Source organism: Odocoileus virginianus, chromosome 2 (assembly GCF_023699985.2).
Source record: "Odocoileus virginianus isolate 20LAN1187 ecotype Illinois chromosome 2, Ovbor_1.2, whole genome shotgun sequence".
Classification (NCBI taxonomy): Eukaryota; Metazoa; Chordata; class Mammalia; order Artiodactyla; family Cervidae; genus Odocoileus; species Odocoileus virginianus.
The window spans coordinates 37,111,063-37,124,940 of NC_069675.1; the positions used below are offsets into that span (position 1 = coordinate 37,111,063).

At 37.8% G+C, this 13,878-nt stretch overlaps 1 protein-coding gene across 1 annotated transcript in view; it reads left to right on the forward strand.

The window, feature by feature from the left end:
- Positions 1 to 13,878, forward strand: part of CCDC85A (coiled-coil domain containing 85A) — a 218,198-nt gene that overhangs the window by 168,440 nt on the left and 35,880 nt on the right. The window contains 1 exon segment of the mRNA XM_020909034.2: positions 1,586 to 1,662. Within this exon segment, the coding sequence (XP_020764693.1) occupies positions 1,586 to 1,662 (77 nt within the window).

The window sequence follows — 13,878 nt, forward strand, 5'->3', positions numbered from 1 at the left end:
TATACATTCACATTTTGATGATCAGCAAATCACTTATTCATTTGCTAGAGTAAAACAGATTCATGAAATCAGTAAGTTTGTTATTCATTTATACCAGACACTTTTTCCCCTCTTGAAGTCCGTAAGGCAAACACGTAACATTTCATTGAACTAAAAAAGAATGAGAACATATTTCTAGCAAATGTCACCAGTTTCCTCTACCTTGTGTTTCTTCTGTCTTGTTGAGAAATGCTCAAGGCAAGTCATCACCATTGGTGTGAGATCAGTGGATGGTTCTATTAATGTTAGTGATGGGGACTTCTGCAAACATTTATGAAAACAGACAGGCTATAAGCCAGTTAGGGGTGAGTTTAATTTTTATGTTGTGAATTAAGTACTGAAATTTCTTATGTGTTTTAAGAAAATAAAATGTTATTGTGTTGCTTTGGAGGTCACAAAATGGAACTGGGTTCATGTAACCAATTTTCATATAAAAAGTATAGCATTTCCATGACAAAATTTCAGGTCAAGGTATTCATCTGCACACATAGTCATCCTAAGTGCAGACTATCAGGGGCTTCAAATGCTGTCCTCTTAATTCCACTACCAACTTGGCCTTGCCTCTTACTCTCTTGTATTTTTGAGGCTGAAGAACATGTACTGAGGATCTGTTGCCTCAATATTAATTGTGTAAGTGTGCTCTGGAGGGATTCTTCGGTCATGTACATTTCACTATACCTGAAGTATGTTTGCTCGTGGCTAAGGAATGAATTCCAGCTATGCTGCAGTATGGTGCTGTGCTCTGGATTATTTTCAGTTTAATGAAAAAGCATTGCTGTCAAATGGTTGCTCAGAATAAAACTTCACCTTTTTCCACATGTGGACCGCATTTTCATAATGTAAAGCTATAAAATCTAGAGTTTCACTATGGAACAGACACTAACATGATGCTGATCCTGAGCTGTCAGCACACACCTAAGCTTGTTGAAGAAAGGAAAACAAATTTCAAGTCTGCCCTGATTTATCTAAATAGGGAAAAACTTGAGCCAAAATCAAGTCAAAATTGAGACTAGCTTTATTAGCCCTTTTGTAGCTGTTCTCTAGATTCGGTCATAGATATCTATAGATTTGTGAGAAGAACAAACCATTCCTCTTAATATTTGAAAAGTTTATTGAGAAAATGAAGGCAGCTGGGTATTCAAAATATTTTATTTTCAATTTTTTAAAAGACCTTGTAATTTAGCTTGGTTATAATGAATGTTAGAAGAAGGCTTATGCATGGGAAAGCTCAAAATGCACAAAATAAGTAGAAAAGGGGGAATAACTATCTTCAAAATGTCTAATGTTCTGAAGGCTGCATGGTGTACAGACGCCTACAATCTTACCACCTATATATTTCTCTGATTCTCCTTAACATTGTGCAGTTGTTCAAACCGCTTTGAGTTTTAATGGCTTCTGTTATAGTTTTTCTGGGGAGAGAGCTTTTTTTCTAAATATCAGACTAAGTAGTCACTACCTGATTTAAATAAATGGAGCCAGAAGTAGCCTGACAGTGTACCAAACAAGACCTGTGTGTATAATGTGAGTTCTTTCTTTTCAATTTTAGAATCAACCTTGTCCTATGTTAGGCAGCTGGAGGCAAGAGTAAGACAGCTGGAGGAAGAAAATCGCATGCTGCCCCAGGTGGGTGACTTCTAGAAGCTCACAGCTAGTCAGTGTCATTTGAGTTATAGTATTTTATTTGGAATTTAAAGTCTCAATTACATTTTCTCCTTTAAATGATAGACATCATTTTGTCAATAGTCATTCATCAATGTACAGCATGACTGCTTTTCATAATGAATCATCATATTGTCCAGATTCTTAAGCATGATACTAAAGGGTACATATGTCTAAAATAAGAATGTCATACCATTTTGTAAGGAAGAAGAAAGAGAAAACAAGAGTAGAAAGTGCTTTGACGGTCCTGCTCACATCTGTCATGCATGTTGTTGGTGAACATAGGGAAGGGACTTTATTTTGGTGGAAAATGTGCTAATGTACGAGCTAGGGAGAGCTACAGATAGTTTGAAGATTTCATATTTTAACTAAATGAGTACTCCCTAAAATTTTTTGTGATATAATTTAACACTTTGAGTGCAAGAAAGAAATGACAGTAATTGATAGTTTTTACCTTGGGGCTTAATTTCTTTTCCTGGATGAATATAAAATGGTACCTTTTATGGGATTTAAGGCCTTGCTGTATATTTTACTTAAAAATATATTCTACTTTTTTCCATGGGCTGTTTATCTTAGAATGATGTTGGTTGAGGTCATGGTTCTTGGGAAATGTTTTGTTGAAGAGTTGAACAAATCTACTAATTCTGACTTGGTTTCCTTGACAGACAGGTAAACAGTAATGTGTTCTAATATTTCATAAAAAAGAATTTTCTCAACATTTAGTCACTAGTGTTCTTTCTACATTCTGGTGACTCTATTTCATCAGTGACTAAGAGAAAATTGAACCTCTAATAATAAACAATTTAAATGTCAAGACAAAGAGTGTTTATAATTCAGGAGAAGATATATAAACATTAATACAAAGAATTAACCAAAGACTTTGGAAAGCTGTTTAGGTCCTTTAAACCTTGCTTTTAAACTAGCTTTGCTCGCTGATGATGGTTTAGGCTGTCAGGTACTGCTTGTAGGAATGTCTCTTTCTTTCTTTTATTGGTCAGTCATTGGAGAGTAAATGAAATGAGTCTATCTCTCACCCTTCTCAAACTGTACATATGTCAATGCTCATGATGACAGAAAGGTTTATTTGCATTATGAAATAAAATACTACTGGTAGAGTTTTTTCTCGTGTTCTTTTATACTTTTTATTTTTAAATTTTCTTTGCCATTTTTCCTTTTTATATTGGATCAGGGTATGAGTGTGCTAATACCTTAACTGACAGTATCTAACTTCTCTGTTCCAAAAAACCTAAAAAGTGTGATTAGCTTATTTTATATATGTTATACCATCTCTGAGGCAACTGGGAATGTAAGCGATGAAAAGAGAGGAAAAAAGAGATGTGTTTCTTGCTTTTGCTCTGAGTGGGATTTGAAATTTACACCAAGTATTGGGTATATGCATGTGTGCTGTCTTATTGAAAAAGAGGTACAAACAAATGGGAAAATAATTATAAAACTGATTTTTAAAAATCTGTGAAAGTGAGTTTTAGAGGTCTTGAAGGGGGATCAGAAGAGTCCTCAACTATACCTGATATGTACATGTGTATTTAAATATTTGTGTAGTTAAGAATAGATGCTATTACTTATTTTTTACAAATTCATATGATTTTAAGTGCATTGCTGTTTTTCATCAAAGAAGATTGCTGTTGGTTTTGGGTTTGGTTTTCTCTACAAGAAAGGGCTTAGAACCCCGTATTTTATTGAACCTAGGATGTTATTAATGTGGGAGGCACCATTATAATATGTACTTTTTAGAAAGAAGAAAGATGTTATCAGTTATTGTCAGATTCTTGCTGATTTCACTGATGGATGTTAAGAAGGAAAAATAATTTTTTTTAGAATTCAGCTTTTTCTGTGTCTAAAGTACTTTAATGCAGAGAAGATCTATTGTTTGTAATACTCTATTGGACTTTATGCAATGCATATAATCTGACTCAGTTCAAAAATATCAAAAATATTATTTCTTTTAAAATTCTGTACTTGAGAGTGTTGCCTTCATTTATAGCTAAGATAGGTATGATAGAATCACCACTTGCAACTACTTGTATAAATACTGAAATGAAGTGAAATTGGTGAGCAAAAAATGAACAAAATGAACAAAAAAAAGCTGAAAACATGGACAGTAGATCAGATCTGAGCATGGAATATAGTAAATGGACCTCAGAGCAGTGGGAATCATGTCAACTGAATCCTTGTAGAAGTCTTAGACTTGGACTAAATAACACAGACATATGTAACTTATTCTTAGATGTTTAATCATGAAATTTCCCTTCAGAAACAATTTCTGACTGCATGATGTGAGCTGATTTGCAAGGTCAGTTCAATGTGACAAGCTGACATCCCTGTATAAATTAGTATCAGTATCTGAACACTTGGTTTTCAATTATAAGAACTTGCTCACTGTGCCTTGATTAGAATGTATAATTTTTTTTATTCCCAAGTTTGTAAAAAAAATAAAAAAAAAGTCCTCTTGGCTTTGGATAAGCAGGAATAAGAATATAGTAGACAATTGGAATTCCAAGTGTATCAGATACCTTTTGTGGCTGTAGCAAGGTTCCTTGCTGTTGGTTGAGTATTTAGACTAAATTACATAAAACCTTTCCTGGATGAAGGAATCTCCTTAATGCCTACTTTTATTCTTTATATAAAATTGTATATAATGAACAGAAAGTCACAACTTTGCCCTAGAAATACAACTAACCAAGATGAGTGTCATAAATGCTTGTGGATTTTTCTCTGGGTAGTTGCAAAACCTTCCATTTCCTAATATGTAAATGACAAGGTTACTCCTAGCTCTTACATTTCATAGGCCTAAGTATAATTAAAGCTTGGGTCCAGTGTTCCACCCACGCAAAGTTACCAGGTCCCAGAATGAAGGATTTTTTATAAAATAGAAAAATGTAGTGAAGACTCAGTTTGGTTCTGTCTGGTGGTGAAGAGGAGCTCGCAGGAGGCATGGATGAAATGTCAGTATGCTGGAGAGGGTGTGGAGAAAAGGGAACCCTCTTACACTGTTAGTGGGAATGCAAACTAGTACAGCCACTATGGAGAACAGTGTGGAGATTCCTTCAAAAACTGTAAATAGAACTGCCACATGACCCAGAAATCCCACTTCTGGGCATACACACCGAGGAAACCAGATCTGAAAGAGACACGTGCACCCCAATGTTCATCGCAGCACTGTTTATAATAGCCAGGACATGGAAGCAACCCAGATGCCCATCAGCAGACGAATGGATGAGGAAGCTGTGGTACATATACACCATGGAATATTACTCAGCCATTAAAAAGAATTCATTTGAATCAGTTCTATTGAGATGGATGAAACTGGAGCCCATTATACAGAGTGAAGTAAGCCAGAAAGATAAAGAACATTACAGTATACTAACACATATATATGGACTTTAGAAAGATGGTAACAATAACCCTATATGCAAAACAGAAAAAGAGATACAGATGTATAGAACAGACTTTTGGACTCTGTGGGAGAAGGCGAGGGTGGGATGTTTCGAGAGAACATCATGTATATTATCTAGGGTGAAACAGATCACCAGCCCAGGCTGTATGCATGAGACAAGTGCTCAGGCCTGGTGCACTGGGAAGACCCAGAGGGATGGGGTGGAGAGGGAGGTGGGAGGGGGGATCGGGATGGGGAATACATGTAACTCCATGGCTGATTCATGTCATTGTATGACAAAACCCACTGCAATGTTGTGAAGTAATTAGCCTCCAACTGATAAAAATAAATGGAAAAAAAAAAAAAAAGAAACTGCAGAAGAAGAAAAAAAAAGAAATGTCAGTGCGACTGCTGTGGAGGTCATCACTAGTAAGCACAGAATTCTTTGCTCTGCCAGAGCCTTTGCAGTATCCTCCGAGGACAACTAAGCTGCACTGGAAGTCTGGTTTGTTAACACAGTATTTCAAAGGTGTCCTAAAGTAAGAACAGTCTCATTAATTTCAGAAAGTGCATTATTATTATTTGCTAGGTATTATTTGAAAAGAAAATGCTTTTTATACTGTTTTTAAAATTTTGTGAGGAAGACAACATGAGGTCTACCCTCTTAATAGATTTTTCAGTGTATAATACAATCTTGTTATCTATTGGTACAACATATTGGTACTTTAGATCTTCAGAACTTACCTTGCGTATTGAAAATTTTACACATGTAGATTTAGTGACTTTTCATCTCTCCCTCCCCCTCTCCCAACTCCTGGCAACTACCATTCTATTTTTTGCTCCTCTGAGTCTGACTGTGTTAGATACCTTATCATGTAAGTGAAATCATGTGATGCTGGTCCTTTTGTGACTGGCTTCTTTCTCCTGCCGTAATATTACCATTTGATCCAGCAATCCCACTTCCAGACAATTTACCCAAGATAGTTGAAATTAGGATCCCAAAGAGATATTAGCACTCTTATGTCTATTGCAGCACTATTAACAATAGCCAAGATATGGAAGCAACTTTAAATATCCATCAGCAGGTGAAAAGATAATGAAAATGTGGTATAAACATACAATAGATCATTATTTAGCCTTTTAAAAAAGAAGGAAATCCTGCCATACAAGACAACATGGGTAAACCTTGAAAATGCATTTCTGAAAGTTGGCATAAATGGTCATTAAAAATAACATGGACCTGGGATATTCTTCCTTGAACACATAAACTAACAACATTTTTTACAAATTATGTTTAAAAATGTTTCAAATGATTGCATCTACCCTCTTACATATAATGATAAAACTGCTCAGACTGGTCTATCAACTCCACTATGTATATGCTTAATATGGTGAAAGTTGCTTAGCCATGTCTGACTCTTTGCAACCCCATGGACTATACAGTCCATGGAATTCTGCAGGCCAGAATACTGGAGTGGGTAGCCTATCCCTCCTTCAGGGATTCTTCCTGACCCAGGAATCGAACCGGGGACTCCTGTGTTGCAGACAGAGTCTTTACCAACTGAGCTATCAGGGAAGCCCACTTAATATGATATGAACCCTAAATGAAAATTGTGTGTTACTTAAATAAATGTAGCTGCTGTCTATGAAATTACATTAACTTCCAAATCCAGTAAGGTAGATTTACCCACAAGGTCATATATAGCCATTTGTAACTAAAGGACCCAAGAAAGTATAAAGTTGTAGCTATATAAAATTTATTATTACTATTATTATTTTGGCTGCACTGGGTATTCATTGCCCCATAGCATGTAGGATCTTAGTTCCCGAACAGGGATCAGACTTGCATTCCCTGCATTGGAAGGCGGATTCTTAACCACTGGGCCACTAGAGAAGTCCCAGGCATATGAAATTTAAAAGGAACATACCTATTTCATGTATATTTACACATAAACACAGCTTGCTCTGGATAAAGTTATAAATTTTCAAGTATGACTGGAATCTTAGTTTTGTATCAGATTGGACAACCCCCTCCTTTAGAAAAGGCATATCAGGTTCACAGAGTCTGGGAGCATAGTGCTGGTCAGACAGCTAATTACAGGCTGACTCAGGCCAAGAAGTAGGCCTCTTCAGCTTTCTCTCTCGTGTACACACAGTGCTGCCTTTAATCATTTCATACCATTAACTTAATTCACTGGAATTAAGCGGCTATATCTATTTTTGTCCTACTGTCAAATTCTTTTTTTAAACATTTATCTTTAAAAAAAAAAAAAAAAAAAAAAAAACAAGAAAAGGGCTTCCCTCGTAGCTCAGTCAGTAAAGAATCTTCCTGCAATGCAGGAGACCCACGTCTGATTCCTGGGTTGGGAAAAACCCCTGGAGAAGGAAATGGCAACCCACTCCAGTATTCTTCCCTGGAGAATCCCATGGACAGAGGAGTCTGGTGGGCTACCATCCATGGGGTCACAAGAGTCGGACACGACTGAGTGACTAAACCACCACCATCTTAAGAGTTAACATTAGATCTGAGTAGCCGTCTAAGATTTGTTAGGCCTTTATTCCTGCTTTCAGGGAAATATTGTTCTTCAGGATACAGTATCCATCATAAATGAAAGAAAAACATATTTTAGAGTCTTCTCCTTCCTGACACATTTCCAAAATACTTCAGAATCATAAAATTATAATATTCAAACACACCGACTCATATCTGCATACTTAGAAATTGGTATTTCACAGCCTGTGGTCTGAGACGGTCATTCTGTTCAGATGATTGGGAGGCAGGTGAGCAGGGAAATTAGTAGATGCAGTAGTGGTCTTTGAGGCATGTCCCAGTGACATTTGATATTTTAGCCTAAATTCAAAACCCTTGCCTGGATCTCTTTACTCATTCCATTGTCCTCTTCTTGATGGTCACAAAGATTTTTTTAATCCAGACCTAACCGATAGCATTTATGTGCTATGTCTGAGATGCAGTCTGTTCACCAGGAGAAAATATCTTAAAGTGGATGATGATTACTTATCTGATGATTTTATTATAAATACTATCCTTTAAAGACATCAGTTACCTTTCAGATACAACCATAAGGTAAAAACTATTATTTTTAAAGCTATTTTCACCCATGGAAATGAAAAATCTCCCTCTCATGTAATTTGTGTTGAGTTTGAATCTTGCATCATGGAGAGGGCTAGAGACAAGAAACAAGTGGTTTGCTGAAAAGTCAATTAAGTATATTTATTACAAGTCTTAACTGGGAAATCTGTTTTTTCTTCTAATGCTCTGGCACCAGCATCTGCTAGGAAAGCATTGTATGTCCTCTGTGCCCCAGAAACCCTCTCCAGAGCAAACCACCCACCTCTTGAGACCAACATTTTAGAGCCAGTTTCCAGAATCAGTGCTGGTGCCTAGTGTCCTGCGCCTGCCCTGTGGGTTCAGCTGTGTGTTTGAAAGGCACTGGCAACTTGGCTCGCCACTGAGTGGGCCCTTTCAGCAAGTGTTTCTATTTCTGTTGTGCGAGCGCACATGCAAGAGGCTAATTTTAGGAATGGAAATGAAAAGTCCCCCTCTCATGTAATTTGGTTGCAATGTGGCCTCAAAACAGTGTGGTCTTTCAGAGTCTGGGCAAGGGGCAGGGTCGTTTCTAGAACTGTTTCTGAACAAAAGGAAGAAGCTGTCACTGTCCCCAGAAGTGCTGAGGAGGGTCCACTGGAGCTGAGGAAATCGAGCTCTTCTGTGGCAGCACAGCCCAGGTCCAGCATCACATCTCAGAGAGGCCGCCTCACCTGCGGGTTTGTGCAGACTGCCAGGCGCTGGGCAGAGATGGGGCTGGGGGAGCTTCTCTCTGACGTGTAGATTTGCCTCCTGTGTTCTTCCAGTTTTGCTGTGGAGCTATTTATTGATTGTGGCACTCTTTCTGCTTTCCACAGTTTTTGACTTTATGTTTTGCAAATCATTTTTGCCTTATCAGGTCATAAATATATTTGGCTTTTCTTGAGCTGTAATTGCTCTCGAAGGAAAATTCAGTAACAATTGCACAAAAGGAGACACACAGGGATGCTTTCTAGGAGGCTTCAAGTGAGTGGTGGTATCCTCCTGTTGTTATTCGCATGTGACACTCCTGAGGAGTAACTTGTGTAAAAAGATTGTTTTCATGAATAGCAGCTCTAATTATGTTGCATAAGCTGAGTAGAATCGGGATGCTACTGATAGGAGAGTTTAGTTAAATCCATTAAGGGTTGGTTGCTTCTAGTCGTATTTGGGGAGAAAATAGACCTCCACCAGAGAAACAGTGCTTGTGGAATATGATTTTCTCTAAATCACCATGATTTATATAATTAAACACAAGGAAAAAAGCTTTTATGTATAGTTCAATAGAGTTTTCAAAGGACAGATGGGTGCTACACAAGTGGTGTGGGTGTACTGGAATAAAAGAGACAAATAGATATGGAAAGTAAATTAATGGAGGAAAGTCATGATGGAGAATCTAAATACATGGAGACTAGGTTAAGGGAAAATCAAAAATCTGTCAGAAAATATAAAAAAGTAAAGCTCATAGGAAAAATGTCTATGGCAACATGGACTCTCTCTAAGAGGGTATTTATAGCTTTCCTCAGTGACCCCCTTCATGCTTAAGAGTTCTTGTTTGAGAATCTGCTTCATGATGAGAAATCTTATTTCTAATGAGAGAAAATCAATGAAGTAGAAATGCAATAGGAAACACAGCTATACTACTTATTAAACTTATAATTGATTTTAAAAGGTACTCAATTATTGCTGTGGTGTCAATAATTCATATTCAACAATGTTATCTTTTTATAGCTATACTGGTATGTTAGTAATTCAATCACAAAGGCATGTTTTTAAAAAGGTTTTTCATTTGTCATCACCATAAAAATAGTAGCAGTTTTGTTACCTGTCTGGCAGAATTTGTCACCAAAAATGACGGGACGCTCTGAGCACAAAGTTTTACTGTATAGTAATATCAACTAGAGTCAAAGAATGAGAAGCAATGTGGAGGAATATTGGGTAAAATTTGAGGTTGAACTATAAGAGAAATTAACGATGCCTTGTGCTGTAGTAATGGACCTTTACTCATTTTTTTAAAATCCAGAGTTGAGTCAAATCATTTTTATAAGGTAGAGATGGAACGGTCTTCCCTTTTCTTGCTCCTTTCTAAGGGTAAGAAAACAGTCTTATCGAAAGTTGTGGAGGGCCTGCCCTGGTGGTACAGTGGCTAAGACTCAGCGCTCCCAATGCAGGGTGTCCAGGTTCAATCCCTGGTCTGGGAACTAGATCCCGCATGCCACAACTTGGGATTCTATGTGCCACAAAGAAGACCTGGCTCAGCCAAATAAGTAAACTTAAAAAAAAATGTGGTGGAAAATGTTGTATCATATTTGACTTGGGGATTAAATTAAGTAAATTAAATACTACTGAAATATGGATATAAAATAAGTTATGACACCATGGTTAGTTGACACTGAAGGTGCTGAGACCCCCATTGGAGCACAGCCTCATTCTCATCTCTGTTTCCTGCTGGAGATCATGACCTCTCTGACTGATGGAGGAGAGGCATCTGAACCATGTTCTATCCTCTTATCTCTGGTTCCACCCTTTCCTACAGTGGAGTTTAGGCATTTTTTCATTTATGAATCTAAATGTTCAGTTTGTTTCTTTGCTGTAGCTTGAGGAAGTGTGTGGGCTTCCCAGGTGGTACAGTGGTAAAGAATCTGCCTGCCGTTTCAGGAGATCCAAGAGATATGGGTTTGATTCCCAGGTCTGGAAGGACCCCTGGAGGAGGGAAGGGCACCCCCCTCCAGTATCTTGCCAGGATAATCCCATGGACAGGGGAGCCTGGCGGGCTATAGTCAATGGGGTCGCAGAGTTGAACACTACTGAGTACACACGCATGCTATTGCTGCTGAGGAAAATGTGTAACTTAGAATAAAAATTAAAATTGGTGTGTCTTAATAATTGGCAGTTACCTATATCTTCAGAGTGTTAAGTAGACAAACATAAATGTAATATAGGCAATATCTGTATTTCCTAAGTATAAATACAATATAAATAATAAATGTAATATAGGCAAATAATTATATTCCTTGACAAAGGAAGACAGTTTGTCAATATATTTCCAAGTGAGTTGAGATTTTCCTAAATTATACTTTAAAAGCTATCATTGTGTGAAAAATAAGCAAAACATAACTAAGTTGTTTTTAAAAAGCTGAGACATAGTCAGCCATGACTTTGGACGCTTTTAGTAAACGAGTAATTAATGGAGTTGCTGTGAATATGCTAGACCAAGCACCGACTAGGAATTACAGGAATTAGGACTTGACCTAATGAGCTGTTGGACCAGGACGGAACCCTAACCTCTGTGAACCTTGAATGCTTGATTAAAAAGGAAGATTGAATCAGTTACGTATATATGCACATGGATCCCCTCCCTCTTGGACCTCTCTCCCACTGCCTTCCCCTGCCCCAGTCTCACCCCGCTAGGTCGCCACAGAGCACGGAGCTGAATTCCCTGTGCTATTCAGCAGGTTCTCACTGATTATCTATTTAACTCATGGTATTGTATATAAGTCAGTCCCTATTACCCAATTTATCCCCCATGTCCACATGTCATTCTATACATCTGCATCTCTACTCATACCTTGCAAAGAGGTTCATCTGTACCATTTTTCTAGATTCCACATATGTGTGTTAATATACAATATTTGTTTTTCTCTTTCTGACATCAGTCTGTATAAGAATTACAGATGGACAGTGTCTAGGTCCATCCACGTCTCTACAAATGACCCAATTTCATTCCTTTTTATGGCTGAGTTAATATTGCATTGTGTCTAGGAACCACATCTTTGTCCGCTCATCTGTTGATGGACACTTAGACTGCTTCCATGACCTGGCTATTGTATATAGTGCTGCAATGAACATTGGGGTGCATGTGTCTTTTTGAATTTTGATTTTCTCAGTATAAGGACTCTCCAGACTGCTCTCCATAGTTGGTATATCAATCTACATTCCCACCAGTGGTGCGAGAGGGTTCTGTCTTCTCCACATCCTCTCCAGCATTTACTGTTTGTAATTTTGTCATTGTTAGTGCACTGAGTTGTTGTTTTGCGTGGGTTTGCTCTAGATGCGGTGAGCAGGGGCTCCGCTTTGTGTGCAGGCTTCCTATCGCGGTGACTTCTCTTGCTGGAGCCCGGGCTCTGGGGCACTCAGGCTTCAGTAGTTGCGGCTCCTGGCCTCTGGAGCGCTGGCTCAGTAGCCCTGCCTCACTGGGCTTAGTTACTCCAGGGCATGTGGGATCCTCCTGGGCCAGGGATTGAACCAGTGTCCCATGCATTTGCAAAGCAGATTCCTAACCAGTGGACCACCAGGGAAGCCCTATTTTTTGCAGATTTTTTTAAAAAAGTATATTGAGTTTCATGAGCTATCTGCATGTTTTGGAGATTAATCCCTTGTCAGTTGCTTTGTTTGCAAATATTTTCTCCCATTGTGAAGGTTGTCTTTTCATTGTGTTTATGGCTTCCTTTGCTGTACAAAGGCTTTTAAGTTTCTTTAAGTCCCATTTGTTTATTTTTGTTCTTATTTTCATTACTCTAGGAGGTAGGTCAAAACAGATCTTGCTATGATTTATGTCAAGGAATGGTCTTCCTGTGTTTTCCTCTAAGAGTTTTATAGTGTCCTGATGAAACACTGGAAACCATGACTTTTTATCCAGAGAAAGTTTGTGTGTATGTGTAATGTATGCACAAAAGAGGTGTGCCCCTTTTAATTCTGATAGAAAGTTCCCTAAAACTACAACTTGACACTGTATTGGATCTTTTATTTACAGGTGTGTATTGTGGGTTATTCTACCTCATTGTGTTGTAATGTTAATGAACTTTCATCAGATAGCTATTAAATTTAAGTTAACATACAGTCTTGTGTATAAAACTTTGAGGTTCATATCACATCAAGTATGCATATAATGGGCATTCGAGTCTGGGCCATGTTAGCTTATGTCTATTTTGAGAGATAATGTGCAGTCCCCTTAATGTGTATTTTTATTCTTTATATAAAATTATATGTGATGAACATAAAGGCACTCGTTTTCCCTAATAGTATACATGTTTAAAAAGAACCGAGATGAGTGTAATGATTGCTTATGGATTTCTCTCCGGTCAGATACAAAAGCCTCTGTTCACTGGAAAGTGTAGTTCCTTTCAGCCCTGAACATTCGGAACCCAAGGACAAATAAAAGTGTGTGTGTGTCTTAAAACTATGCAAAACTACTAAGCCCCAGAATGAAGGGGCCTGTAGTCCAGAACAGATAGAGAAATGCAGTGATGACTGAGTTGGTGATAATGAGGGCTATAGTGATATTGGGCCACACTATAGCCACACTATATAGCCACACATATAGCCACACTATAGCCCAGTGATAATGAGGAGCCCACGTGAAATATGGATGGGTATCACTCATCACCTGGTGAGCACAGGCTTTTTGTTCTTCCATGCTTTCTGTGGTACCCCTCAAGCATCACTGAGCTGTGCTCTACGTCCAGTTTGTGAATACAACATTTCAAAGAGAGCCCCAAAGTATGAACAGCCTTATTACTTTTTGAAAATGCAGTATTATCTATGAGGTAGTATCATTTGAGAAGAAATGCGTTTTCAAAGTTGATACCAATGATAGTTAAAGATCACCAGAACTTGGGATATTCGCTCTTAAGCAGAAAAACTAATGTAAACATTTTTTAAAAAATCATATTTAAAATATTTCAAAGGATTTTATATAATA